At 37.7% G+C, this 27,304-nt stretch overlaps 1 protein-coding gene and 1 pseudogene across 26 annotated transcripts in view; both read left to right on the plus strand.

Annotated features, from left to right (window-relative positions):
- Positions 1–258: 258 nt before the first annotated feature.
- On the plus strand, positions 259–747 carry LOC131819579 (translationally-controlled tumor protein-like; annotated as a pseudogene).
- A 19,100-nt stretch (positions 748–19,847) lies between these two features.
- CAMK2D (calcium/calmodulin dependent protein kinase II delta) overlaps positions 19,848–27,304 on the plus strand; it is a 337,844-nt gene continuing 330,387 nt past the window's right edge. For all 26 annotated transcript variants that reach the window (XM_059170069.1, XM_059170007.1, XM_059170077.1 and 23 more), the window contains exons 1-2: positions 19,848–20,433; positions 22,104–22,198. In XM_059170069.1, the coding sequence (XP_059026052.1) occupies positions 20,369–20,433; positions 22,104–22,198 (160 nt within the window). In that variant the 5' untranslated portion in view covers positions 19,848–20,368. The remainder of the gene's footprint in view (positions 20,434–22,103; positions 22,199–27,304) is intronic.

A 27,304-nucleotide genomic window follows, 5' to 3' on the forward strand; every position in this document is an offset into this window, starting at 1 on the left:
GTACAATTGTTTAGAAGTAAAGATTCCAACAAACATTAAAATTAATTTTAACATTTGTTAGTCATAGGAGATCCATAGGCAGTGTATCTATTTCCCTTTTCACAATTTACCAGAAGCCTTTAGTGCAATGTCTATCCAGTTTTTTGCTCTCTACTAGCTTCCACTTGAGCCCTGCTCCTGCTGCACCACACTTGGAGAGAGTTCTGGGTTCCTGCTAAACCAGCATTGCCCTTGCTTCTTTCAAGTGCCCTCATAGTCATCTGCCAGGGCCTCATCAGCCATGATGATATGTTCTTCAACATCCATAAGATCTGGGAGATCCCAGATCCTATGCCTGGAGGTGGAGGGGAAGATGGTCAGTAGAACAGTGGGTAACACTGATGACTAGATCATTGGTGAAAATGCCTCCCGTGAAGACCCCGAGGGCAAAGGTAGCAAAAGCACAGTTGTCACTGTTGTTGATATTGTCATGAACCATCCCTGGAGGGAAAATCAGCTTCACAAAAGAAGCCTACAAGCACCTCAAAGATTACACGAACATAACCAGAGGCAGACTTGGAGAACAGAGACCAAAAAGAGCAAAACCTTTTATGACAGGGGCTGAAGAACAAACCCAGCACTTTCTTGCTAATTAATTGCTAGTAAAATGAATCCAGATGACATGGCTGCTTGACTGGACTACTGTGAGGCTAGTGTGACCCGGTCTATGATTTTCTTAAGGACGGCTTAGAAATGGAAAAATGTTAACCAATTTGGCTGTTACTTTGGATTTATCACCTGTTGTCGTAATGACTGTTGCTTTTCATCTGTACAACACCAGGACTTAAGACAAATGAGACTGAAGCCATCTTGAGCTTTTCGTTAATTTGGGGCTTGATTTACTTAGAGCAGAGGCATTATTTTAAGGGGAAAAAACACATCATATAGGTTGTCTAAAAATAAAATGCACTCAAACTAAGACAAAAATTATCTATCAGCACTTCTACATTATTAACAAGGACTGCAAATTTCAAGCCTTCTTGTGGTCAATACCATGTTGCTCATTCTAAGACTTCCTCAAAGATAAAAAATACTACACCTTCCAAAAACATTTCCACCATAAAATGACAGACCATTATCTTTGTCTGCCAAACAGTGTATCATGTTCAAGTTCAAGCTGAATAATTTATTATATCAAAAAAAGAGTTGTGAAAACCAGTGTTAATTCTTAAAATCATGTACCTATCTTTACTCTTAATAAAAAAAAAAAAATTGAGAAACCAAAATAAAATTGTCAATAATTCCTGCCTTGCGTTTGGGTCATATCTTTTAACTATATTTAATTTTTTATTAATATTTAATATATTTAATTTTTTATTATGGCATATAATATAGGCTTTAGGAGCAAATGTGACTACTTATTATATGCATGGCTTAGAGGAATTAATAAATGTTTCTAGATATCAGGTTCTACTGATATCTAGATCAAAATATGAATCTTATAGGAATTATGAAAAGGAAATAAGCTTAAAATGTATACCTTAATTAGCATACTGCATGGAGCAGAAAAGTGGTCATGAAATCAACAAAATAATCGTGGTGGTGCTACTTTTGAGTGATAAAGGAAACCTAACATATTTCTCAAATTTCTTACAAAAATGGTACTCTTACTGAGATTATCTAATTAAGTCTAAATTCAGGTGCACTTTATGTCTACCTAAATAATAATTATTCCAACTTTTTAAGTTGTATATAGCTTGATAAGGTGGTTACCCTGTTGCAAAACTGTATGGGTTTTGTTTCTAACTTTAACACAGATACTGTGTGCCATTTTTTTTTTAAGTAAGGCTAAATCTCAAGGACTAAGGCAACATTAGGTGTGTGTGTGTGTTTTTTTTTAAATAACTAATTATAAATAATGGCAGTGATTACATAGAGTCAATCTAGGACTATTACAAGTATTTAAAATAGAAATGAAAAATAAAAAGAGATGTGACAATATTAATGTAGAATATCTTACTTCTTTCAAATCTAAAAAAGTAAACTAACTTTCTGATGAAATTATGTGCTATGTAGCTGGTTACGTTTTACTTATAAAATATCCTTGTTCCATTGTGTGATTAAGTATGTGTATATTACTATGAAAATAATACAACATAGTCTTCATTCATTTTCTTCTACAAAAGAAAACATAAACCTTTTATTCATATAGACCAGGTGAGTAAAATCATAAACCCAAGCTTTAATGTCCTTTATATATAAGGATATACATCTGTTTTTATTTCCTTGATTTCATACCTCTGCCAAACTTAGATCTAGAAATGTTTAAAAGTAGTTCTGCAGGGTTCAACTTATAATAAAAAGGAAGCAAGTTTGCCAAATAAAATAAAAGAAGTGCAATTCAATTTGTTTCAAACAGTACAGCTTTGGTGGTATAGTGGTAAGCATAGTTGCCCTCTAATTTGTTTCGGATAAGCAATGAATACTTAGTGTATGTCTCATGTAATAATTTTTTAAGAATATCTAAGTCCCAAATATTACATAGGTTAAACATATATTAAATAATTATTCATTATTTATCTGAAATTCAAATTTAACTGGGTACCTTATATTCTTATTTGCTAAATCTGGTAACCATAAAAGGAAGATAAAACTTATTTTGGAAGAAAATGCAAAATAAATATTTCAACAATAATCCCTTATATTTTAATTGAAAAAACAAAGTGTATCTCCAGTCCACTAGAAATGCAAGGTTAGTACATAAACAATCTTATGAATATGGAGAGAGAAAAAGAACTAGTTCTCCTTCCAAATCTAGAGAGTTTCTGCTGCTCTTGGCACAATTTCCATTCCAATATAAATTTATTGAGTAATTGGCGCTTAGGAGATCTCTAAGAGTTAAAGGTTAGTGGACAGTCTGAAATATAAAAATTCTAGGAATTGTGAATAAATGCCTTACCTACCAATGTCTAACCAATTCACAATTTTTAAAAAACATATCCTAATTTCTGAGTCATAGCTAATTGAACCAGGAGTGGGAATCATTGTCAATCAAAATCTCTTCTCCAGGGATTCAGAGCTTGAACAATATTAAATTTCTTTGTGTGGCTAGACCTGATATATGCAAAACCATGGCCATTTGATAGGATCTCTACTTGCCCATATGCTGCTTTTCAGAAACCAGAAAAAGTCACCCTTTCTAGGACAACTTGACCCTGAGGATTCACAGCTTGGCTAGCAGAGCCAGATTGTATTTTGACTCTCTTGGCTGGACACCCTTGTGTAGAGAACAACCTGTACAATCTTATGGAATTGCCTTGCCATTTTATGCCTTGCAAAATAAAAGAGTAGAGCACAGAAAGAAGTGTAAATGGCAGGTGACATAAGGCTACTGCTGGTACTATGATGTTTTTCTGTTTCTAAATTCTAAACCTCCTTGAGACAAAGGTTTCTTTCTGTCATTGTGTTTTGTAAAAATTCTCTTGAATATTTATAAGAAATTCCTCCATTTCCCTCCATTTTGCTTAAGGTAGATCATGTTCATTCCTGACACTTGAAAACAAAATATTGTAATTAGTTACATAAATATTGGCTTTAAAGTAATGTTAAGAATCACTGGCAGATTCTGATAAGATTCTGGCAATAATCTATGTTGAATTGACATTTGAATATAGCAACATGCATTCATTTCACTTCTGGTTTGATCTTGGTTTCAGAGGCTGACAAATCCTGCCGTGAACAAAAAGGTTTGCCTTAACTGCATCCAGAATGAATTTCATTTTCATTCACTTCCTGTGAATAATGAGCTCCTCAGGCTGGACCATAAGCTGTGTTGTTTGATATAGATGCCTTTTCTTTTTTGGGAACAATTTATAAACATAGAATTAGAGAGGCAGTAAAAAGAAGGAATCAGAAGGTTTTCTACAAAAACAGCTTAATGACATGAAAGAAAGAAACACTGGAATAAATAGGAACAAGAATGGAACCACTTAATGTGTTACTAAGACCTCTCTGGGCAGTGGCTTACATCTTACCAAAGCTTTTTGTTTTGTTCTATTTTGTTCTGTTTTTATGATTGTTGTGGGGGGAGACTCTGCTTTTTTCATAAACTGTGGGATCTCAAGTCTTCACAGAGCCATTTTCATAGACATTTACCTTCCTCCGGGTGAAGATATAGGAAGCTGTTTTTTCATTGTCTTTCTACCATTTTATATGAGAGGCAAACTCACTCTAACACACAGTTCACTACAGACATCTTGTGTAGAATCATCTGTTGAAGCTTCCATTTCACACAGTATCATCCAGAAAATCCCCCTACCATTGTTTTCCTTCTTGACAATCATAGTTTGGGTATAAATACATACTTGGCCATCAGAGAAATTACCATTTCTTGAATCTGACCAAGAAATTTAGAATAGGTTAAAGTATCAGTACTTTTTTTCCTTGTACTTATACGTAATCTCATCCTACATCAACAAAAATCCTGAGATCAAGTTTCTTAACTTCACTGAATAATTTATAATTTTTTTCTGACATATAATCACATATAAAATAAAAATTTTCATCCAGTGATTGTCTAATTTATGCATATTTGTACAGATGTTAAAGTCTTAGAAAAAGCTTTGGAATCCTAGAGACCTGGATCAAATGATAGTTCTATCTGCCTTCTAGTACATGTGAAATTACAAAAGCAAACATACTGCTAATTGAATCTTGTTTGCTCAAATGTCCAACAAGTATAATAAGCCTTACTTTCCACAGTTTCTGAAAAGATTAAAAATATAAATATATGTAAAGGGGTTAACAAGGTGTTTGGCACATTGTTAAATAATAATAGTCACTATGAGGGGATTACAGATGAGCCTGATAATTTAGGTTCTCCATTTTTAACTTGGTTTCATTTTTAATATAGAAGGTGACTAGTGGGCATCATAGAAGACTAGAGAAGTCGGCTGGTGATTTGGAGGAGAAGGCTCCCTAGGTGAAATACTCAGAAGACCATTGCAGTCACTGAACACCATGCTAATAGACTCCCTCTGTGATGATGACATATAAGTAGGAAGAAGTAAATCCTATGGGTAGCTTTTTTTCCCCAAAAGGTAGTCTTAATGCAGATATTTTAAATATAGAATCTACAGGTTTCCTATAGTATCTACAGGAAATAGGGAATACAAGGAAGAGATCAAACATTACTCTAAGGATTGAATTTGAACAAGTGGGGAAATGATACCATTAACAGAGATTGGGAGTTTGGAAAGGATACACTGTGGACCGAAACAGGAAGTGCAATAGAAGAATGAGCAACTCTGGAGGGCTATAGAGGCTAGGGGTTATGATGTGGGAGTTATCTATATGGAGCCAGTAGGCAAGGATTTTGGCAGTGTTATCCACTCCAAAGCAGTGGGAAAGGCCTAAATTTAAAGAAAAGGGGAAGGAAGAAGAACAAGACAGAAATATGAATAATGTAGGAATAATTCTTAGTAGTAGGAAAACCAGAAGAACTGGAATTGAGGAAGTCAAAGGAAGACTCATTTTAAGAGAAGGTGGTAATGGGCTATGCAGATTCCCACAGATTCTCATGAGGATGAGCCTTGAGTCAAGTTGCCTGGATTTGGTCATTGGGAGTCCCTGGTTAGTAGTAGGATTCTCAGACTGGCAAGAGGGATGGAAATGAGAATGCACAGACTTAAACAGATGACAGTGGTAGATTTTGATAGAACCCATCTGAATGAGTTCCTTCTTTTACATTTCTTTCTTTCTTTTTTCTTTCTTTCTTTCTTTTAAGATTGTGTCTATTTATTTGACAGAGAGACACAGCAAGAGAAGGAACACAAGCAGGGGGAGTGGGGAAGGAGGAAGCAGGGAGCAAACACTTAACCACTGAGCCACCCAGGCACCCCCTTCTTTTATATTTCTGAGGACCACTTGGAATCTGGCTTTGCCAGCCTGTTGGAAGAGCCTGGTTTGAAATTCAGGGAGTAGAGCACAGAAATATGCTGAGCAAATGAGGTGTGCTGGGAATGTTAAGGCATAGGGCTTGCCTCTAGTCACTGAAATATCCATTGAGGGCTTAGGAGTTTATTAATAACTTTCCCCCTTATCACTTAGTCACATTTGCAGATCCTAACCTGGATTAGTCTGTAGATGAAGTAAGAAACTAAGTTGAGGAACGAAAGTACCAGAGCCAGGGAGAAATAAAAATTGGACAAGGCCTACAAAAGAGAGGAAGGGTGTATTCAGCTAAACCTCTGTAGGAAGAGGTGATAGTTACATAAGCAATATGTTTAGAAAATGAGTCATCTATCTCTCTAGAAAAGCAGTTGCTAATTGGCTAATATTATTTACCCACTTAGGCCTTAGTGTAGCTAAATATCAAAGTAGGAAATTCACTCCTGAAGACATGGCTTCAGTAGTCCATGTGTTTACTCCACACTGATTATCCCCTCAAAGAGCAGACAAACTTAATTAGCTAAATATTTTCAGACTTACCCATTTGAAAAAAATAAAGTGTATCTATGAGTATCTAGCAGTGGCATTTAAAATGAATAAAAATATGGAAGATAATATATAGTAATTTAAAGTACACCTTTTGTGGCTCTGTAGTAGAAAACTATCTCAGAGGGTTGTAAATCATAAGCAAACACTCAAAAAATATGACCTATTATTATAAGCTTAGTCTAAAACTTGAGTATAAAACTTGAAGTGGTCCTTATTTCTACATTTAAACATTAAATGCTCCAGTTTTCTCATTCCATGAGATGAAAAGTGTCCTGTTGATTACATGATTACTGGGAAACTGACATGCAAAGAATATTCACTACTATTCCTCCATCCTTTTTTCCCCCAACACCAAACAAGGAAATATCCAGGAAGAAACCACAGAATTGATAAATACTAAGCTTCTTTTTGATTATGGAATGTACATTCTAATTCTCAAATATATGCAAATTCAAAAGGTGTTTTTTTTAATTTTTAATTTTTTATAAACATATATTTTTATCCCCAGGGGTACAGGTCTGTGAATCGCCAGGTTTACACACTCCACAGCACTCACCAAAGCACATACCCTCCCCAATGTCCATAACCCCACTCAAATTCAAAAGTTTTACCTCTTAAGAACATTCATTGTTTTTAGTACACACATAAAAGGTATTCAGTGAAGGAAAATCCAAAAACACTGGAAAGAAATAATTCATACACCTACCTCCAAAGATATTCACAGTTAAAATTTAGGAAATTGTTTGAAGTTTGAGAATTTAATCTATCTCTCATCTCTCACTTAGCTCTCTCTCTATCCATCCACCCATCCAAATAACAAACATAAACCAAATATAAAACTGAGATTAAGCTATACAAAACTAAATTGGGATTAAAATAGACTCTTCAGTTACTTGAATTTTTAGTTAACATATTGTGACATTTCTCCATGCCAGAACTTTGCAAAGCACGATTTGATGCAATGATAGCTGCATATATTTTATTGTATGACTTGCTGGTATTTGAAAGAGCTTCTTGAGTTTCCATTGTTGAACTCCTCCAGATTATCTTTAGACAACCTGTTAATACATTACCACCTCATTACAAGAGGGAGAATACGAAGTAATGTTTCAGAATAAAAAAGTCAGAGATGAGATATGCATAGGACTTGGGGCCTGGCCTCAAGATATTTAAAGAAGTCTTCCAAGAAGAGAAACGGAGAATTAGATGAAGTCCATGATATAAGAGCTTGAAATTCGCAGGTATTGTAAAGTAACTCTTGATAACTAAACTGATGAATATGTTATTTAGCAGGTGAGCAGATTACTCTCTCTGATAACTTGATCTGAAGGAATTACCCTGAAGCAAACAGTGAAGTTATTTATTGATTTATAGTATTATGCTTCCTGGGCAGAGTTTCCCTAAAAGCAACAACAAAAAAAACAAAATCTAAGTCATGCTAACACAGATAGTCTAGAGTTTTATCTAATTCTTATTAACACAGATGGTCTCAATTTTCAATGTGTTTTTTTAATCACTTTAATATTAAATTTACAAGTATATTTTAAATATTCAATTATCTCTATTTTCACCACTACTGCCTAAATCCACGCTATCACTTTTTCTTACATTGCCTTCTAGCTGATGGCTTTAGATTGCCAGCATTCATTTTCCACAAGGCAACCAGACTGAATTATGGGATGCATGCATTTTAAAATCCTTGCAGTGTTTCCAGTTTTCTTTTTTCTTTCTTTGTTTTTTTTGAGTAGGTTCTAAACCTAGTGTGGAGCCCAATGTGGGCCTTATACTCACGACCCTGAGATCAAGACCGGAGCTAAGATCAAGAGTTGGACACTTAACCAACTGAGCGACACAGGCAACCCTTCGATACTGTTTTTCATATAGTTTTAAGTTCCTTGTGAGGCTTACAGACCCATCCCTACAGCCTCTTTGGTTTATTGCATGCTATCCAAGGAAGACCTCCTTTGGTTCCTTGAATTTTCCATGTTCTATCTACTAGAAAGCGCTAACCTTTTTTTTAAAGATTTTATTTTTAAAAAGTAATCTCAACACCAAACATGGAGCTCGAACTCACAACCTGAGATCAAGAGTCACATGCTCTTCTAGTTGAGCCAGCCGGGTGCCCAGTCTTTCTCTGATTTTTTTCTTTTTAATCTAGTTAATTTCTACTTATTTTTCAGCTCTCATTTGCTCATCCACCCTCAGAAAAACCTTCTTTGCCTACTCCACCAGACAAATACATTCTCATAGCTCCCTATATTCTTCCTTTATACTATTTACATTTTAATGTAATTAATAAGTAATGATTTAAATATTTAATAATTTCATATATTTAATAATATAAATATATTTAAATAGTTATAATATTTAAATAATTGGTTTAATGCTTACCTCACAAATAGTCGTGACACTATTTATTTAGCTCTATATTCTGTCCTCAGAATACATGGTGTAATATTTGAACACACAATTTATACAATAAATGTTTTAAAATTAATGGCAACATTCACATGTGGGCTGCAGAAAGAAGTTCTTTGTTTTCCACATACTTTGATAACCCACCCAGCTTAATTGCCTCTGCCTCCAAAAACACCTTTAAACTCTTAATTTGAGGGCAGAACTTCTTTGTTGAATAAACCAAGTAGTTGTGGAAAAAAGTGTTGCTTACAAAGAAGCCATTAATTGAAGCTATTTTTTTCTTTCTTGGAGTAAGAAATGAAATAGAAAAACATTAAAGGGAGGCCCGGGTGATTCAGTCCTTAAGTGTCTGCCTTTGGCTCAGGTCATAATCCCAGTGTCCTGGAGTGGAGCCCCGCATTAGGCATCCTGCTCGGTGGGGAGCCTACTTCTCCCTCTCCTACTTCCCCTGCTTGTGTTCTGTCTCTCGCTGTCTCTCTCTCTCTCACTCTCTCTGTGTCAAATAAATAATTAAATAAATAAATAAATAAATAAATTCTTTTAAAAAAAGGAAAACATGAAAATGGGAAAGTTTTAGAGAAAAATGTGCCTGGCCCTTTGCAGTGGTATTGCTGGAGCTTCTAGGACCTCTAAAAATCTGTTTCCCCTATTGAATGAAATGTGTGTATGTAGTAGTAGTACTAGTAGTAGTAGCGGTGGTGGTGGTGGTGGTGGTGAGTGAAAATGGTAAACTGGTTCTTTAACTTATTTTTTTAACTTGAACCTTGTTCTGACTGGAGTTGGACCACTTTACAACATAGCTAAATCTCAATATCCTCACTAATGGAAACTGGCATAATATGGAAAATTAAAATATGGTCATAACCCAAACCACGTATTTCCTTTAAAACTTTTTTTAAAAGATTTTATTTATTTGATAGAGATCTTAAATAGGGGGAGAGGCAGACAGAAAGAGAGAGGAGGAAGCAGGCTCCCCACTGAGCAGAGAGCCCCATGCGGTGCTTGATCAAAGGACTCTGGGATCATGACCTGAGCCAAAGGCAGAGGCTTTAACTCACTGAGCCACCCAGGTGCCCCACAAACCACCTATTTCCAGTCATTCATTAATTATACTTTTATTCATAAACTTTAAGTTATAGTGATACTTTACCTTTATACAGGACTTTCAATTTTAAGAGGGTTTTTGTTTGTTTGCTTGTTTGTTTTACATGCTTTGTTTTAAATAAGGGCAGGCTAAACTACAGAAACAGAAAGGATCCTTAAAATTCAGTTCCTTTAGTTTAGAGCAGGGGTTCCAGGTTAGCAGCAGCTCCGCTCTATCTTTTCTGTTTTTAAAGACTTTATTTGAGAGAGAGAGAGAACAAGAAAGCACAGAGGGAGAGTGAGAGGGAGAAGCAGATTCCCTGCTGAGCAAAGAGCTCAATGTGAGGCTTGATCCCAGAATCCTGGGATCATGGATGTCCACAATAGAAGGTAGACACTTAACTGACTGAGCCACCCAGGCAGCCCTAGAAGCTCTGCTCTCATGAAATCTTTCAGGGACCCGGGCTGACAGTGGGTCTGCTATCTTCAACATGACCCTTAGAAGATTATCTTGGGATATGCCATCCCAGTCATTCAGGAAATGTGAAGGACATTAAGGAGCATGCATGGGGAGTTGTTTTGGAGGGCTGGGAGCTAGGGAGAATGCAAAACCTGAAGTGGTATACATCATTTCTGTTCACATTGCCAAGAATTTAATCTGGACATAGAAAAGTCTGGTAGGGGCACCTGGATGGCTCAGTGGGTTAAGGCCTCTGCCTTCGGCTCAGGTCATGATCCCGGGGTCCTGGGATCGAGTCCCACATCGGGCTCTCTGCTTGGCGGGGAGCCTGCTTCCTCCTCTCTCTCTGCCTGCCTCTCTGCCTACCTGTGATCTCTGTCAAATAAATAAATAAAAATATTTAAAAAAAAGAAAAGAAAAGAAAAGTCTGGTAGGTGTTTTCTACCTATATGCTCTGCTCCAGCCCTATTTTTTTTTTTTTAGAAGGATAGAACAGATTCTGGTGGATAGGTTTAACCACATATATTATCTTATTGACCAAATAAAAATTTAAAGCCACTTCTCTTTCTATATTTTAAAGGAATGAATGGGCATGTCTATAACCAGCTTCTGAGAAGTAAAGAACAGAGAGTTGAGAAATATTAGAGGCCTTGGTAATCTAGAAAATTAATAAATAGTGTTTGAATAACAAATTATAATAAATAACAAATTATCTAAATCTGTCATGCAAATAAGTTACTATAATTATATAGGATTTGGTGATAATAAAATGAGTAAGAAAACATTTTAAAATCTGTTCTGATTTGAGTTTGTTTTGCCTAGTTGATATACCAAAGCCTTGACATTGACCCCTTCATGAAGAAAAAACAATCTTTGACTTTTAGCAAAGATAATTTAAACCATTGATTTTTTTTTAAGTTAAGTTTGAAAATGAAGAAAGATGAGCGAAATGCTACCCTCCTCTAAAGCCACCTGAATTGAGAGGAGTTTTAGAACAGATAAGGCAATAAGGGCACCTGGGTGGTTCAGTTAGTTAAGTGTCTGCCTTTGGCTCAGGTCATGATTCCAGAGTCCTAGGATCCAGTCCCATATTGGGCTCCTAGCTCAGCAGGGAATTTTCTGCTTTTCTCTAGCTCTTCTCTCTGATCATGCTTGCTTTCTCTCAAATAAATAGATAATTTTTTTTTTAAGTGAATAAACAAATAGATTAATAGAACATAGAAAGTAATGAAGCAATTCCATGTATAAATAACTACATGGCTTTTTAAAAGGTCTTTTCAAGAAGTGGGAAAAGATTAGCAAAACTAGCTATTTTAGGGGAAAAAAGATGAAAGTAGTTAACTGCCTCATACCTTTCACAACAATAAATTTTATTTTATTTTATTTTTTTAAGATTTTATTTATTTACTTGACAGAGAGAGAGAGATCATAAGTAGGCAGAGAGAGGGGAAGCAGGCTCCCCACTGAGCAGAGAGCCTGATATGGGCCTTGATCCCAGGACCCTGAGATCATGACCTGAGCTGAAGGCAGAGGCTTAACCCACTGAGCCACCCATGCACCCCACAACAATAAATTTTAGACAGGTTAAAATACTAATCATAACTGCATTAGGAGAAAATATAGGCAAATACATAACCTTGTGAATAGGAAAGTCTTCTTAAGTTGTAAGAAACAGACATAAACAGATCATGCAGGGCATTCTAAAATACATGTAAGATTTTGGTCTCCATTTCAAGATAACTAGAAAAGTGATTGAAATATTTTAGCAAAGGAATTGTGGGATCAATTTGTTTTCAAAAGTTTTTTTAGATATATGGAGGAGATGGAAACTAATATAAGAGTTAATGAAATTGAGAGACTTTTCTCAGAAAACTGATAGAGAGATGACAACACTCCGGTCTAGAATGCCAGTGATGAGAAATACGAAGTAGACAGATAATTCTAGAAATATCTGGGACTCAAGGTATGGGGTGGTGACAAGAGAGATCAATCTATGAAACTGAGTGGGGTCCAGACCAGGATATGCCTGATAGGGCAAACTAAAGAGTTTGGACTTATTTTCTAAGGATATAAGCTGAGGAGTGACATATTAGATTCCTTTAGTATGAATTCACTACAGAACCATGACCTAGCGCCCTAATCCAAGTGAGAAAAGGTGGTGGCCTAAAGGAAGATATTTGCAGTGGGAATGGCATGAGATATAGGGATATGTGACTGGCTGGGGGAGTAAGGGAGAGGGACTGTTACAGGTGACCCTCAAGTTTCACCGAGATACAGAAGTGCAAGTGAAGAGGGAATATAGGAGATGAATTTTTGACATGTTAAACCAGACATAGAGGTGGAATATCTAAGAGGAAGTTTCCAATAGGGAGTTGGAAACACATCTCTAAAGCTCAGGGAGAGACTAGAGTTGGAGATGAAGATTTCAGAGTCATTAGCATTTTAATATCTCACAGACTCTTATTTTTCTCCTTCCCCACTCATTGTGTGCCTGTGAGGGAGAGGGCCTATTCGACTCCTTGAGGGGTTATGTCCCTTCTTTCTCCTTCCCCTTACCTAGGGGTGAAGGACGACTGACTGGTGACGAAATAGGAAAGCCCATGTGTGGAAGGGAACAAAATCTAGATGTGATCTCTCTTCTAGAACTGCATGTAGGTCAAGTTGAGGCTGGGACTTCGCCTGAAGTCACACACTGGGTTGTTGTTTGTAGGTTGGTTGTCTTCTGTTGAGCTTCCTCCACATCCTTATCCTTTTCTCTGAGAGCTCTGCCTCGATAAATCACTTGTCTAGATATTTTTGTCTAAGGGTCTATATCTGGAGAGCCAAATTTAGGACAGGCAATAATCAAAATAATGAGTTAGTAAAGTAGCCTGTGCAGGGTGTGTAAAAGAAGAAAAAGAGCAGCCTAGAATGGAGGGCTGAAGCACACCATTTACCATAAAGGTGGAGAGAAAAAAGCTCATGAATGAGCCTGAAAAATGTAGACAGAAATACTGTGGGGACAGGGAGGTGCTGTGAATGGAAAATGTGGTGTTAGACATGGAAACCCATGGAGAACATTCTAAATCTTGTATGGAATGATCCAGAGAAGTCAAGGAATGGAAGGATTGAAAATGATCTATTATATATAGACAGAAAAAGAACTCATTGTACCCTATAAAAGATTGGGCATTTGTAATATTTTGGAGACCAACACTGATAATAACATATATATGTATTTTTTTAAAAGATTTTATTTATTTATTTGACAGAGAGAGATCACAAGTAGGCAGAGAGGCAGGCAGAGAGAAACAGGAGGAAGCAGGCTCCCCGCCGAGCAGAGAGCCCGATGCGGGACTCAAACCCAGGACCCTGAGATCATGACCTGAGCTGAAGGCAGCGGCTTAACCCACTGAGCCACCCAGGCGCCCCTATATATGTATTTTTTTAAATAAAAGGTATTTTAAGGCACCTGTTATGGCACAAGCCTTATACCAGCACTGCAATAGGAGACTGACAGTTCCTGCCTCCACAGAGCAGATAGTCACAGTCCAGTGGGGTAAGTGTTGCAACAGTAGTGAGAGTCATTACCCATGCACAGAGGAAGACTCAACACCAGCCAATTTGTGTGTCTATTTTGTTAATGGTTAACAACTGTTTTATAATACAGTTGTTTTGGTTTATGCATTGTATTTAATGTAATCTCCAGCTATAGTTCTTTTTAGCAATGTGTTAGGTAGCCTGGTGGAGGATCAAATATGCTAACCCATATACTTGGAAGTAATTGGAAAAAAGCTACTTCTTCATTGTGGGGCTATCCCTTATTTCCTCATTCATTTACACATTTATGTTTATTTATAGGGAAAAATTAATTCTTTCAGGACATGATGAAACAAAGAATACCTTTTCTGTTGTGAGCTCCTGTTTTATGAATAGGTCATTTCTTCATCTGAAAATTCATCTTCCATGAATGGATAGTTTGGTGAATAGATTATCCACTCACTAGGTACTATATTTGTGTCTGGCTTTCCGTGGTTAAATTATTATACCTTGAGAAGGCTAACTGGAAACACCACCAGCAAGCTGCTTTCTCCTCTTCACCTCTAAATCTTCAGTAAAAAGTGGCTACAATACAGACCTGCTAAAATTCTCAAAGCAGTCTACTTATTATTGATAGTCTTCACTCTGGAGAGCTATGGAGATAGTATCATATGTTCATTGTTTCTTATCTTGTAACTCTGTAGCAAGGAAAATCAATGATTGTTAATACCCATTTTGTTTACTTAAGTATTAGTAACTTGCCCTTTCTTAGCGGGTCTACTGAACACTTGCAATTTTTAATTGCAAACGGCCTAAAAGAGAAAAAAGAAATCTTCTATCTTTGGTTTTCCTGGTGTATTTGTATGTAGAGATCATTTCAGTCTGTCTTCCATCTCTTTGCCACTTTTTGTTAGTTGATGCTATCACACACACACACACACACACACACACACACACACAAAAGGGATGGAATATATTTAGAGCAAAATATTGTGTGGTCTTGGTACTAATGTGATTTCATCTGATAGAAATCTAGCAATTTAGATAATGATAGGGCTCTGCTTACAACTAGTTTACCCACAAGCCCCTCTCCTCATACTTTACCCCGCCTCCTTTGTTGGCTGTTACCTTTTCCTGTATTAAAGAATACATTTTAGGGGCACCTGGTGGCTCAGTCTGTTAGTATCTGCCTTCAGCTTGGGTCATGATCCTGCAGCTCCAGGATCCAGTCCTCCATCGGGCTCTCCCTGCTTGGTGGGGAGTCTGCTTCTCCCTTTGACTCCTCTCTCTGGTACTTTCTTCTCTCTCTCAAATAAATAGATAAAACCTAAAAACAAAAACAAAAACATTTTAAAAGAAGATTAAATTTGAATGCTTTTCTTCTACCTTAGCAAATAGAACATTAAGAGCTTATAACACTAGCTGATCTCAATTTTTTTGTGATTAACTAAATCAGTTGAGAAACCAAGTATGTACATGTTTATAATTTTTTTACATTTACATTTGAACAATGTATTTTATTTTGTATATGATCTTCAAATTTTAGAAAATGTCTTAACTTTACGGGCATCTGGGTGGCTCAGTTGGTTAAGCAACTGCCTTCAGCTCAGGTCATGATCCTAGAGTCCCAGGATCTAGTCCCACATCAGGCTCCCTGCTCGGCTGGGAGTCTGCTTCTCCCTCTGACCTCTCCCCTCTCATGCTCTCTCTTCTCATTCTATGTCTCAAATAAATAAATAAAACCTAAAAAAAAAAAAAAAAAGAAAAGAAAAGAAAGAAAATGCCTTAACTTTAATCTGGTAATCCTTCATTCCCATTCTGTAACTTCTGACATTCTTTTCAATTTATGAATTCCTACTTCTTCCATCATAAGATGGATCTTCTTTCATAGTAGTAGTGGTATTTAACTAGGTTAGGGATTACAAAAACTCATTTCAAAGCCACATTTTTCATTTCCTCACATTGACTTGTGTCTTCACAGTGAGATCTAATCATTTGAAACTTTGGCATCTGTCTTTTTTTTTTTTTTTAAGATTTATTTATTTGACAGAGATCACAAGTAGGCTGAGCAGAAAGCCCGATGCAGGGCTCGATCCCAGGTCCCTGGGATCATGACCTGAGCCGAAGGCAGAGGGGGTAACCCACTGAACCACCCAGATGCCCCTCCCACACGTTTTCTAAAGCTCCTTTTCTCAGCCTCTGGATCACTCTAACGTAAGTCAGAAGTTTATCTGGGTTTCTGTACCTGCCCAATACTTTCACGCCTGTTAAAGTTAGTTGTTGACAATTAATATGCCAATAAAACTTCAGTCTAAAGGTGATCATTTTCAGTCAGCATAGTCACAGTATCCCATGATTAAAAGTGCTTATTCAGAGAAATGGATTTTAAAAATATATTAAAAATTTACATCAAAGGAAAAGGATCTAGTACAAATTTTCTTGAGGTCCATAAAGGAAGAAGGAATTTCCATTTTTTTTTAAAGATATACCAGCCTTACTAAATTTTACATTGTAATAGAAGACAGATGCCAGGGGCTCCTGGGTGGCTCAGTGGGTTAAACCCTCTGCTTTTGGCTCAGGTCATGATCCCAAGGTGCTGGGATCGAGCCCTTGCATCGGGCTCTCTACTCAGCAGGGAATCTGCTTCCTCCTCTCTCTCTGCCTGCCTCCCTGCCTTCTTGTGATCTCTGTCTGTCAAATAAATAAATCTTAAAAAAAAAAAAATAGACAGATGCCAAAGTTTCAAATGATTAGATCTCACTGTGAAGACACAAGTCAATGTGAGGAAATGAAAAACGTGGCTTTGAAATGAGTTTTTGTAATCCCTAAATTAGTTAAATACCACTACTACTATGAAAAAAGATCCATCTTATGATGGGATAAATAGGAATTCATAAATGTGAAAAGAATCTCAGAAGTTACTATCTAGTTGCTGGAAATAGAGCAGTGAACAAAGTAGACAATAACTCAACGCCTTTGGGGAACTTATATTTTAGTTGGGAAGTATAAGTAATTAACAAGGAAAAAAATAAAATTTATAGTTATACTAGATAGTAATAGATATTAAGGGGAAAAATAAAGCAGACAGTGCAAATAGAAATCGTGTTTGAAAAATGTGCAGTAATTGATAGAGTGGCTAGGGAAAGCTACATCGATAAGGTGATATTTGAGAAAATACTGGAAAAAATGAAATACAGGAAAGAGAGAATAGCAAATGTGAAGTCCTTAATCAGGAGCATGCCAAGTCATGCTCCAGTAACAGCAGAGGCCAATGTGGCTGGAGCAGAATGATCCAGGGTACAAACTGAGGGTAGGAAGACTAATGGGAGTCAGGGTGGAGGGAAGATCTTGGAGGACCTTGTAAGTCATTTTTAGAATTTTGGTTTTTTAGTCTAATTGAGATGTTAAGACTTCAGAAGTTTTTGAGCAAAGGCATGATTTATTTTGACTGAGATTTTAAGGGGACCATTATGCCTGCCGTGAAGAAACTAGAATGAAGGGAGTCAAAGGCAGAAGTAGGAGACCAGGAAGAAGGCAAGAGATGATAATCCAAGTGGAATTTCTATGTAACTTTAGGATTATTGTTTTAAGAAAGCCCGACTTCAGAAATAATGTCAATATTTGTTTAAATAAGATAAACATTTCAATCAGTCTAAGATATAAGTGAAGAAATAGCACAAATATTGAGCAAGCAGTGTTAAAAATACATATTTATTTTTAAATAATACATCAATATTAAAACTGTTATGTTTCCTTCATTGCATCATATAATCATCATAACCATTCACAATTATTGATATTTAAATAACTGAGATAAATACTGTAATTATGTAGGCCTCATTACTTGAATACTTAAGAAAACTTTTTTCCCTGAGTTTAAAGATAATAATTTAATATTATCTTTTTTATTGTTTTAATTTTACTTTTTGTTTCATTTTTAGATTCAGAGAATATTAAATGATTGCATTATAACCTGGAACCATATTGCTAAATATTTAAGTTAAAATCTTAAGCATGGACCAAATCTCCTTTTTTAAATTTTATAGCTCAATTATTAATATTGAAACAGCTGTTTTTTTCTTTATATAACTTTTGGTACCATCTTGTATTATTACATTTTACACAATGTTCTAATTGCTTTTTTATGGGTGTGAAAAATATGTATAAAATTCAAGTTCATTACAATAACTGTTAAAATTTGTAAATATTTTGAAAACTTCAGTAAAAGCTCTACTATTGCCAGAATGGCATTCAGGAGGAAATGAGGGAATTACAATTATGTGTGACCCTGGGCGAGGTAATTTACTAATCAACAGCAGCCCCTGGGAGCGAGCAACGATTTCTCAAAACGTATATTCAAGTTATCTTTTATCTTCCAGCTGTGGAATTTTGAGTCCATGATATAATGCTAGTGAACAAATTATCAGAACTGCAAGGTTTTTAGGGTCCCATATTGTAAAACGAAGGACAATAAGGAAATACTGTTCATAACCCTTTTGTTCTGCCTTTAAGTTTACAACTACATAGTTTATTAAAGACAGAAGACAATAAGAAAGGCCCAGAGGTTGTTTTAAAATCAGTGATTTATTTTAAATGTAAGGCATAATTGTTTCCCCTATCTACTGTATGCTAATGAATAGGAAGTATTCTTGAACTGTTAAGTGGCTTTGCAGACAGTCATTTACAGAGTATAGTTATGTGTCACTATCTAGCCAGATCTTTGATCACACAAGCTGAGCACACTCCGCCTCTCCTTTTCCTTTTCTCCTTTGCAAAACGAAACGGGCTAGATTGTGTTCATGTGATGCTAGTGACGTCAGTCCCAACCGGGTCGCGTGACCGACACCCAACCTTCTCAGCACCCGGCCCCCGCCTCCGAAGCCGGAAATCTCGCGAGAGACCGCCTTACTATCAGAACTTACTGAGATTACAGGGGAGTTACTCTGAAGAGAAGGTGTGGCTCCGTGGGGGGAGTTTTTGCTTTCATTCTAGCATTCATGGCCGAAGCAAAGGCCTTCGGGGGTTGCCGGTGACCCAGCAACCCAAACTAGAAAACGGCGGGGGGAAGTGGAGAGTAAGGTGGCAGTCATATCAGAAGTGAAACGTGGCGCAAGGCGGGCGTCGCCCCTCGCTAAACGGGCAGGGAGCCGGCGGCGCGGCTTCTGCTGGGGAGGGGGGGGGCGAGAGTCACCGGGAGGCTGTGGGAGGCTGGGACCCTTCTAAGGAAGCAGTCAATTGCCCACATCCGGCCCCCACTGTGTCAACACCTAGCGACGCCGGGATGAAATGGTTGCGCACCTCACGCTCCCACCCGGGGCACCGCGGCTCGCCGGTCGGCTTGGAGCGGTTTCTAGTGCCCCGCGCCCACAACAGGGCCGGGGGCCTCCTCGGGCCCCGGCAGTACCCCCTGGCAGCTCACGATTTACCCCGCACCTTTCCGCTAAACCCCAGATTTAGGCGGCAGCTTAATAATGAGTTTAACTGGGTAATTTTGACGTCTCGCCTCGTTCTCCTAAACCCTCTCCAGGCTTCTCCCTCGTACATCCTCCTCCGCCCACCTGGTCTCTTCCTAGACGGGTTTGCCCGAGGGTGAGACCTAGGGCGGGAGAGCGAGATCCGCGAACGCGCAGGGTGGGGAGTCGCTAGAGGGAGGTGTGGGACCGGCGAGGAGGGGGCTTCGTAAGGGAAGGGGGCTGGCGGCGGAGAGAGTAGTGGGAAGAGGCGGGAGGGGGTGAGAGGGTAGAAGGCGGAGGGCTGGGGACGGCGGGCTAGGCTTCGCCCCATCCGAGCGCTCTTTCTCTCGCCGCGCAGTCTCGAGGCGGCGCGGACTTGTGGGGAAGCGTCAGGCAGCCGAGGTGCCCGCGGGAGGCAGGCCGGCCCCGGGCGCGCACGCTCGGCCGAGCCCCGGCGCGCCCTGCGCCCGCGCCTGCTGACAGCTGCAGCTGGGCTCCAGCCGTCCGCTCGCAGCTACTCGGCCTCCGCCCCCTCGGGCTCCCTCCTCTCCGCCCTTACCCCTCCAGCCCCGGTGCGCTAGTTTCGCAACTGCTTGCCTCTCGCCCCGTGTCCGGCTGTTTTCCATTTCCCGGCCCCTTCTTCCTGAGTAGTTTGCCCCCCGCATTTGGGGAGAGGGGCTGGAAAGAGGGTAGGGGGAGCGCTCAGAGGAGAAGGAAGCAAGGGCCGGTGGAGGAGGAGGAGGAAGAGAATCGCCGGACCTTGGGGAGGCGACCCCACACCACCCTTTCTGGTCATCTCCCCTCCCGCCCCGCCCCTGCGCACACTCCCTCCCGGGCGAGCTACTTTCGGACGAGGAAAGTGAGGGCGGCCCTGGGTGACAGCGCCGCGGGGCCAGTCCCGGGGAAGCCGCGCGTCTGTTCAAGTCTTGTCTGCCACGCTCCCAGCCAGGGACCGAGGATGGCTTCGACCACAACCTGCACCAGGTTCACGGACGAGTATCAGCTTTTCGAGGAGCTCGGAAAGTAAGCCTGCATCTGCACGTCCCCTTTCCAGCAGAGGGCGGGTCGCGTTACCCCCGACCCACCGGCCTCCCCGCGTGGGGCGAGGGAGTTTGGGAGACCAGAGGAGAGGGAGGAGGGCCAGTGGTGTGGCAGCTTTGAGAAAGGTGCTGGCTTAGCAAGAGGAGGGGACAAGAGACGGGAACAGACCCTCCACCCCGGCTGTGGCCGATTCCGATAATCCTAAACCCACCTTCTCCCGCTCCCCCACCCTCTTGCACTACAGACTTAGTGGATTTACGATCCCTGCAGTTGTAGATGTCATCCTGAGAAGTGTGCGAGCGTGTGTGTGTGTGTGTGTGTGTGTGTGTGTGTGTGTGTGTATAGAGGAAACAAGAACCCATGTAAAATGCAACATAGATCATGTTTTCTGTAAATAGAGATGCCTCCTGCTTAGCCGGCGTGTCGGCCGTACGACCCACGTACGGATGAGAACTCACTGCCACAGACGGTGCCATATTTATTGATGCCGAAAGTTCAACTTGGCGTAGAGTCTATTTCGCATCCAGTAGTTGTTCTGTCCAGGAAAAGGGTCACCCAAAGGAACTCGACCCCCCCGCCCCATATCCACAATTATTCTTTATACCAGATTATTCGCTCATCATCATCCTTCCTACGATTTACATGTACCTCTTGGCATTCTCTGGGAGGATTTATTTATACAGACAGCGGAAAAGACTTGGAGACCAAGAGAAAGCTTCCCAAGGGTAGCCTAGCGTTGTATAAAACGACCTCCTATACTCGACTGGCAGAACTACTCGGAGAATTTAAGGAAGGGAACCGGAGACCTCCTGAGGACCTTGTGCTTAGGGACCTAGGGGCCAAATCGTGAATGTTGATTTATGTAGCATCCAACCCAAACCCAATTCCTCTATCGCTAGTGCCGACTATTACTTATGAAAGGGGTGCATTTATATATATGTGGTTGTTTTATTGAATTCAAGAAAATGTAATTATCCTTTAAATGTAATGAAAATTATGTCCTTATATATTTATATGTTGTCTGCTGTTAAAACATGGAGAATATGTCGGAAGAGCAGCTTAATTCAAATCTCTCCCTTCCCCCAGCTCAAAACAGGGCACAGAGAAATCACCATATCAGGATTTATTAAACCACACAAATATTCCCAAGATTTATATTTTAATGAAAACAATCGCCATATGTACTTACTCAGAGCCACATTATTATTATTATTATTATTATTATTTTTGGTAACAAAATAAATAGGCAGCAGATTTTTGCTGCTCCTCCTCAGCCATGCTCTTTGCAGGGTTTCTTCTCTTTTCTTTCTTTCTTTCTTTCTTTTTTTTTCTCAGAGCATTTGGTGCTGTGTGAGTGTGAATTGTAAAATGTTTTCAAATTTCATGTGCAAACAAGAGCCATCATAATTGGCAGTTCCTTTCATTTTGTTGATTAATAATGTGTGCTCCCAGTTAAATAAAATTTACTTTTATTCTTCAACATTAAAGAAGGTTTGGGTTTCCAGGAAGAATCATTCATTTTCTGGATATTACTGTAGTGCACTGATATTTTACAAATAACTAAATGCAATAAAAACGCTCAGATTGCTATAATTTTTTAAAAGGATATCAGAGCTGATTATATTGATGACATGCTAATTATTGGTTTTCAGGGGGGCTTTCTCAGTGGTGAGAAGATGTATGAAAATCCCTACTGGACAAGAATATGCTGCCAAAATTATCAACACCAAAAAGCTTTCTGCTAGGGGTGGGTATTTTCAACCACATATACAATATATGTTAATTTGTCATGTTGATGTTGGTTCTGTTGTGTGTAGAGATATAGTTCTAACTGAACTGTAGACTTACGTTTTGGATTATTTCTTTCCTGAATGCCTCTAGGTATGTATAGTTTAAAAGTAAGTGAACACAAAGAATTTTAACAAAGTATTAAATAATTACAACTGTCTATGAGCAGTACCATACATAACTCTATTTTAAAGCAAGTAAGTGTCACTAAGTGCATTTTGCCTTTAGCTGTGCTGTGAAATAACTTTCAGAAATACCCTGGAATGGAAAAATGTAAGTCTCACAACTGTCATTATTCTCTTTTGCTTTTAAGAGGAAAAATAGGTCACAGCTCAGTTGAATCTTATTTCAGTTGTAGTTACACTTGAACTTAATTCATCAAGGTATATTTAACAGTAATAGCTTTGGGAGGAAAAATTTATCATTTCTATGTTCTAGGAAGTTCAGCTTGATTTTCATGTTTCTGTGTGCACTCCAGACCTTTACTGGGTCTTCCTCATTAAGCCTTCTCATGGACTCCTGTAATGTATTTTATACGTTTTATAGCCACAGAGATAATTCTTATCATAAAATAGCTGTTGACATACGCAAAAAAACTTGAAGGGACCTCACTGCATTCTTTCTATTTTGTTGAACTCATGTGAAAGTACTTACACTGAAATGTTAGGCATTCTAATTATTGTGAGCACGTGTCTGAGGTATTTCCATGGGAATTTATGGTTTAATGAAATTTAAATGAAATTAAAATGAACAAAATGCCACAGTATAAGCCCATTTCGGTGACCTGGTTTATTTTAAGTAATGAGAGAAGAAATCCTATTAGGGTTAGATTGCCTCATTTAATTTGTCTTCTAAAAAGTCCTGCTTCGTAGTATCTTGGTATCCTTGAGTTTGATCTGTGCCATGAGCCCCTCCTCCCACCCCCATTGTTACAAATTCTACTTTTAGCAAACTTGAGGTTTAGATTGGCATTTCAGTTTATTCATTGGAGTGAGATTTTGTTGTGATTTCCTCCATCCGATTTTAACAGTATTCTGAGGAAAATCTATGTGCTGAACTAACTAGTACCATAGCTTCACAGCTTGAGAACTAATGAGAAGCACGCTATGCTTGTTTATGTTCCCCTTTCCCTTTTCTCCCCACTCAAAAGGAGTTGCTAAACTGTAAATGACATTTTAGTTTTTAAAAAGAAAAAAATGAAAATGTGTAATTCTTTCAGTGCTTGTATGTTTTCTTTCTGTGTGCCAGGTACTTTTGGCAAGAGTAGGGATATCAGTTCTTTTGGAGGCATTACGACCCCTATCTGAAATCTCTCAGTGGCTTTAGATTTTCTCTCAAAACAAATCAGTCTTATGCTTCACTTTTACTGATTTTCTTAATTAGAGTCATCCCTCTTCATCTACCCTAATTCATACTCCCTACATCAGAAAGGCAAATACACGTGTCTCTGCTCACACATATTTTATTTTCCTTTCTTCTGCCTCCAGTCTATGGAAGATAAGTCTTCTCTAACCTGATGGGATTCCTTCTTCCTGCCAGTGTTCCTCACCTGCTTATACTCTGCTTTAAAGAACATGTACACCCAAAGCCACTTTGCCTCATCTGGATTCAATGATTCCAATTAAGTAATTAGGGTGAAGTACTAGAAGACATGGTTCTTCTCCTTCTCCAGTTTTCTTCCCTTGTGACTGATTTTGGGCAAGTTTCTTAACCTGCCTGTGTTAACCCTTCTGAGGAGTGAGGTGTAAAGAAGCAGGTGTTGGAACTAAATGCTCTGGGTTTAAATTCTGATTCTCTTCCCTATTAGCTGTGCAGTCTTGTGGGCAATTTACATATTTTCGATGAGCCTTCATTTTCTCACCTGTAGAATGGAGTAATAATGTAACCCTTCCTCTTATAGGGTTTGTGAGGAGTGAATTAATATGGTATAGAAGAATATCTAGTACATAATATGTTTTCAGTGCATATTAGCTGCTATTATTATCTTTTGGATTATTGTAAAGATCAGATGAGATTACTTATATGAAAGAATGTGAAAATTATAAATCCAGGGGCAGCCTTGATTTAGCTGTGAGAACCCAATTTGAATCTTTGCTTTATTACTTCGTGTGTAAATTTGGTTTAGTCACTTAACTTTTCTTGATCTCAGGTTCTTCATCATTAAATGGGGCAGAAGTACTCATAGGGTAGCATGGGTTGTTTTGAGCATTCAGTGAATTTTATGACAATCACTTCTTAATTGCAAAGTACCAAGTCAGTTTTACCTATTACTGCTCTCTTGTAAAATGTTACAGTACTTTCCCGCAAAATGTTCAATTTATTTTATCACCACAATAATTAGAGCTGCTTATAGCATATTTATACTTTAAATGTGTACGTTTGTTTAAACTATGCCCGTATTAAGTTATAAACTCTTAAAACAAGTTTTCATTTTTTAGTGTAACATTTCACAGCATTGAGTACATAGGAGGGGCTCAGTACAGAGTGACTAGGATCAAATGTGCGTATTAAATGGTTTGTGAATAAGTTAAATACTTAGTTTACCGCTAAGAACAACCAAATACTAGATGTAATCTATAAAGTAGTGTATTAAGAGCATATGCTTTAAAATATGAACATTCAACATTCCTTTAAAAACACTCCCTTCTCAGAATATAATAATCATTAAAATGATCTTTGCAGAAAAATTTTAAGATAATATATTTAAAGGGAAATTAGAATGAAATGTAAATTAGCATACTTTATTTTCCTTAACATTCTGATTTTTTTTTGACTGCACTTAGCAGTTTTTGTAGAGCATGTAATTTTTTGTACAAATTTTTGTTTGTGTTATTTAAAATACCATGCCTTTGTAAACCTAAGCTTTAATCCTGTTTGTTTTAAAGACGAGGTAAGTCCTCCAACTCAAATAATGTTCTTTAAATGTAGCATTACAACTGAAAAGGAAAGACCATTGTCAATACATTTAAGATCATGAGGGATTACCAAAAATTTGGCTATCTTCCTGCACAAATTTGCACATCCAACTATACTGTCACCCAGGCATTTTTCTGTGCCTAGATGTTAATGGATTTCCAACAGACAGTTTCAGTTGCATTTCCTCTCAGCTGTTAGTCACACAAGCCATATTTGGGAGACTCAGAGTCTGTTGAAGAATTTCTTCCCTTTTACATTAACACGTGCATGCACAGAGCATTCATTATATGATACTGATCAGATCAAGTACACTGATATATAATTTGGCTTGTTTTAAAAATAATGTAGAAAAGTTTCAAACATATTTTATATGAAATTTCTGTCTTAAGTTTTTCATTAGATGGGATTAGAAGGCATACTTAATAAGTGGTAGTTAGTGATGATAGAATTTTATCTCCTATTTTTACCATGGGAAGTGGAAATCGTATCATTTTGGTTCCAGACAGTTAGGTTGGTACTCACAAATGCTAATTTGCTCTGCAGTTTTGATATTTTGTTGATTTTGACATGTTTATAACTGTAATGTATTTGTCAGGTTATGTGGAATGAATGAAGGGTTGTGATTGCAGTTCAGAATCCAGTGGACTGCTGGTTCTGATGGAAGATGTCCTTAGAAATAGTATTTGTGATTTATTTCATATTTTAAAGGCTTCTTGTGGTAAAAGATTTTTTATGGTAGTAATGACTTCTTGATGTTCATTTTCCAATGTAATTTTTGATCATTAGAAAGCACTTTTTATTACATGGGGTCTGATATGCCACAAGTCATTGAATTTGTAAAATGTAAACTACAGTAGAAGCTTTGAAATAGTTTACCCTATTACAAAGATATTTTAACTCTACTCCCTTGGTAAAGTTAAAAAAAAATTACATTTTATATATCTGTAATACTTCATAGATACAACACAGTTAAATCATTTGGAATTCGTTGATTTTCTAGTTTTGTTAATTCCCAAATTGATGATCTTAGTAGACTATGAATTAGGACTTTTTAAAACTACTTGACCATATACACAAATTAGGTCTCCTCTGTGAAATCTGAATGTTGCATATATGTCCTCAAATAGTCTTTTTTTACATTATAATAGAGATGTCAATAACTAACTTTTGTTACTTTTTTTCTTTCTTGGCATCCAGGCAGTCAAGAAATTATTGCAGCTTTTCAGCCTCGTGGTTACTTGTTTTTAAATTGGAAGCAGAACTGAGATGTTAAAGTTGAATCAGATTGTTCTGATTACACATTATTGATTTGGCAGTTTGGAGCTAATTAGGCAAATTAATATTTTTTAAAGTTTCTTGGTTTGAGCAGTGTTTTAAGAAAAAACTAGTAAATTATTTTTATTTTTGCATATGGAGTTTCTACAGCTCTTTAATTACTGGGCCCCAAAGTGGCATGTATAATTTTTAGCATTTAGTGTCCTTTATTTATGTTTAGTCATATTTGCATTCTTATGTAGGTTTTAATATTAGATATTTATATTCCTCTTTTGGTGAATGAGAGAATTATTGATATTCCAACTAGTTAGGAGATAAAAATGTATATCAGCATTTTTAGGAAATAATAATCTTTTCTGTATTCCAGCATTATTCAGATAGGCAAACTTAATAAAGAGTAGGTTGTCAGATGCCTCACTGTGATATTAATAACTAGTGTCAACTGATCACGCAGTAGGAATTGAATACCTGGAGAAGAACCTTCATTGTTTATACAATTAGATTAATACTTTTCATTTCCCTTGAAATATTGAATCAACTCAGTATAAAAATTAAAATTTAGTAGTAAATTTTTATGAGCCCTTCTAAGGTTAATAATCATGAATTGTTATAAAGCACACACTGGGATTATCTTGGGCATTTAACCTCATTAAGTGCTAAGTAGAATTTGTTAAGTAGAATTTTATTTAATTTTTAAAAGTCTTTCTTGGGCTGATACTGAGGCAGACCAGCTCTTAGTATCTGTAGGACTGAGTTGGCATTTTCTTTTTTTTCTTTTTTTTTTTTTAACATCTGTCCCTCTGCATTTATTAGCGTATGGTGTACACAGTGTTTCTTATTGACAATTAGTTCATGATTGTTTAGTAAATTGTGC

The sequence above is a fragment of the Mustela lutreola genome, chromosome 1 (genome assembly GCF_030435805.1).
Source record: "Mustela lutreola isolate mMusLut2 chromosome 1, mMusLut2.pri, whole genome shotgun sequence".
Classification (NCBI taxonomy): Eukaryota; Metazoa; Chordata; class Mammalia; order Carnivora; family Mustelidae; genus Mustela; species Mustela lutreola.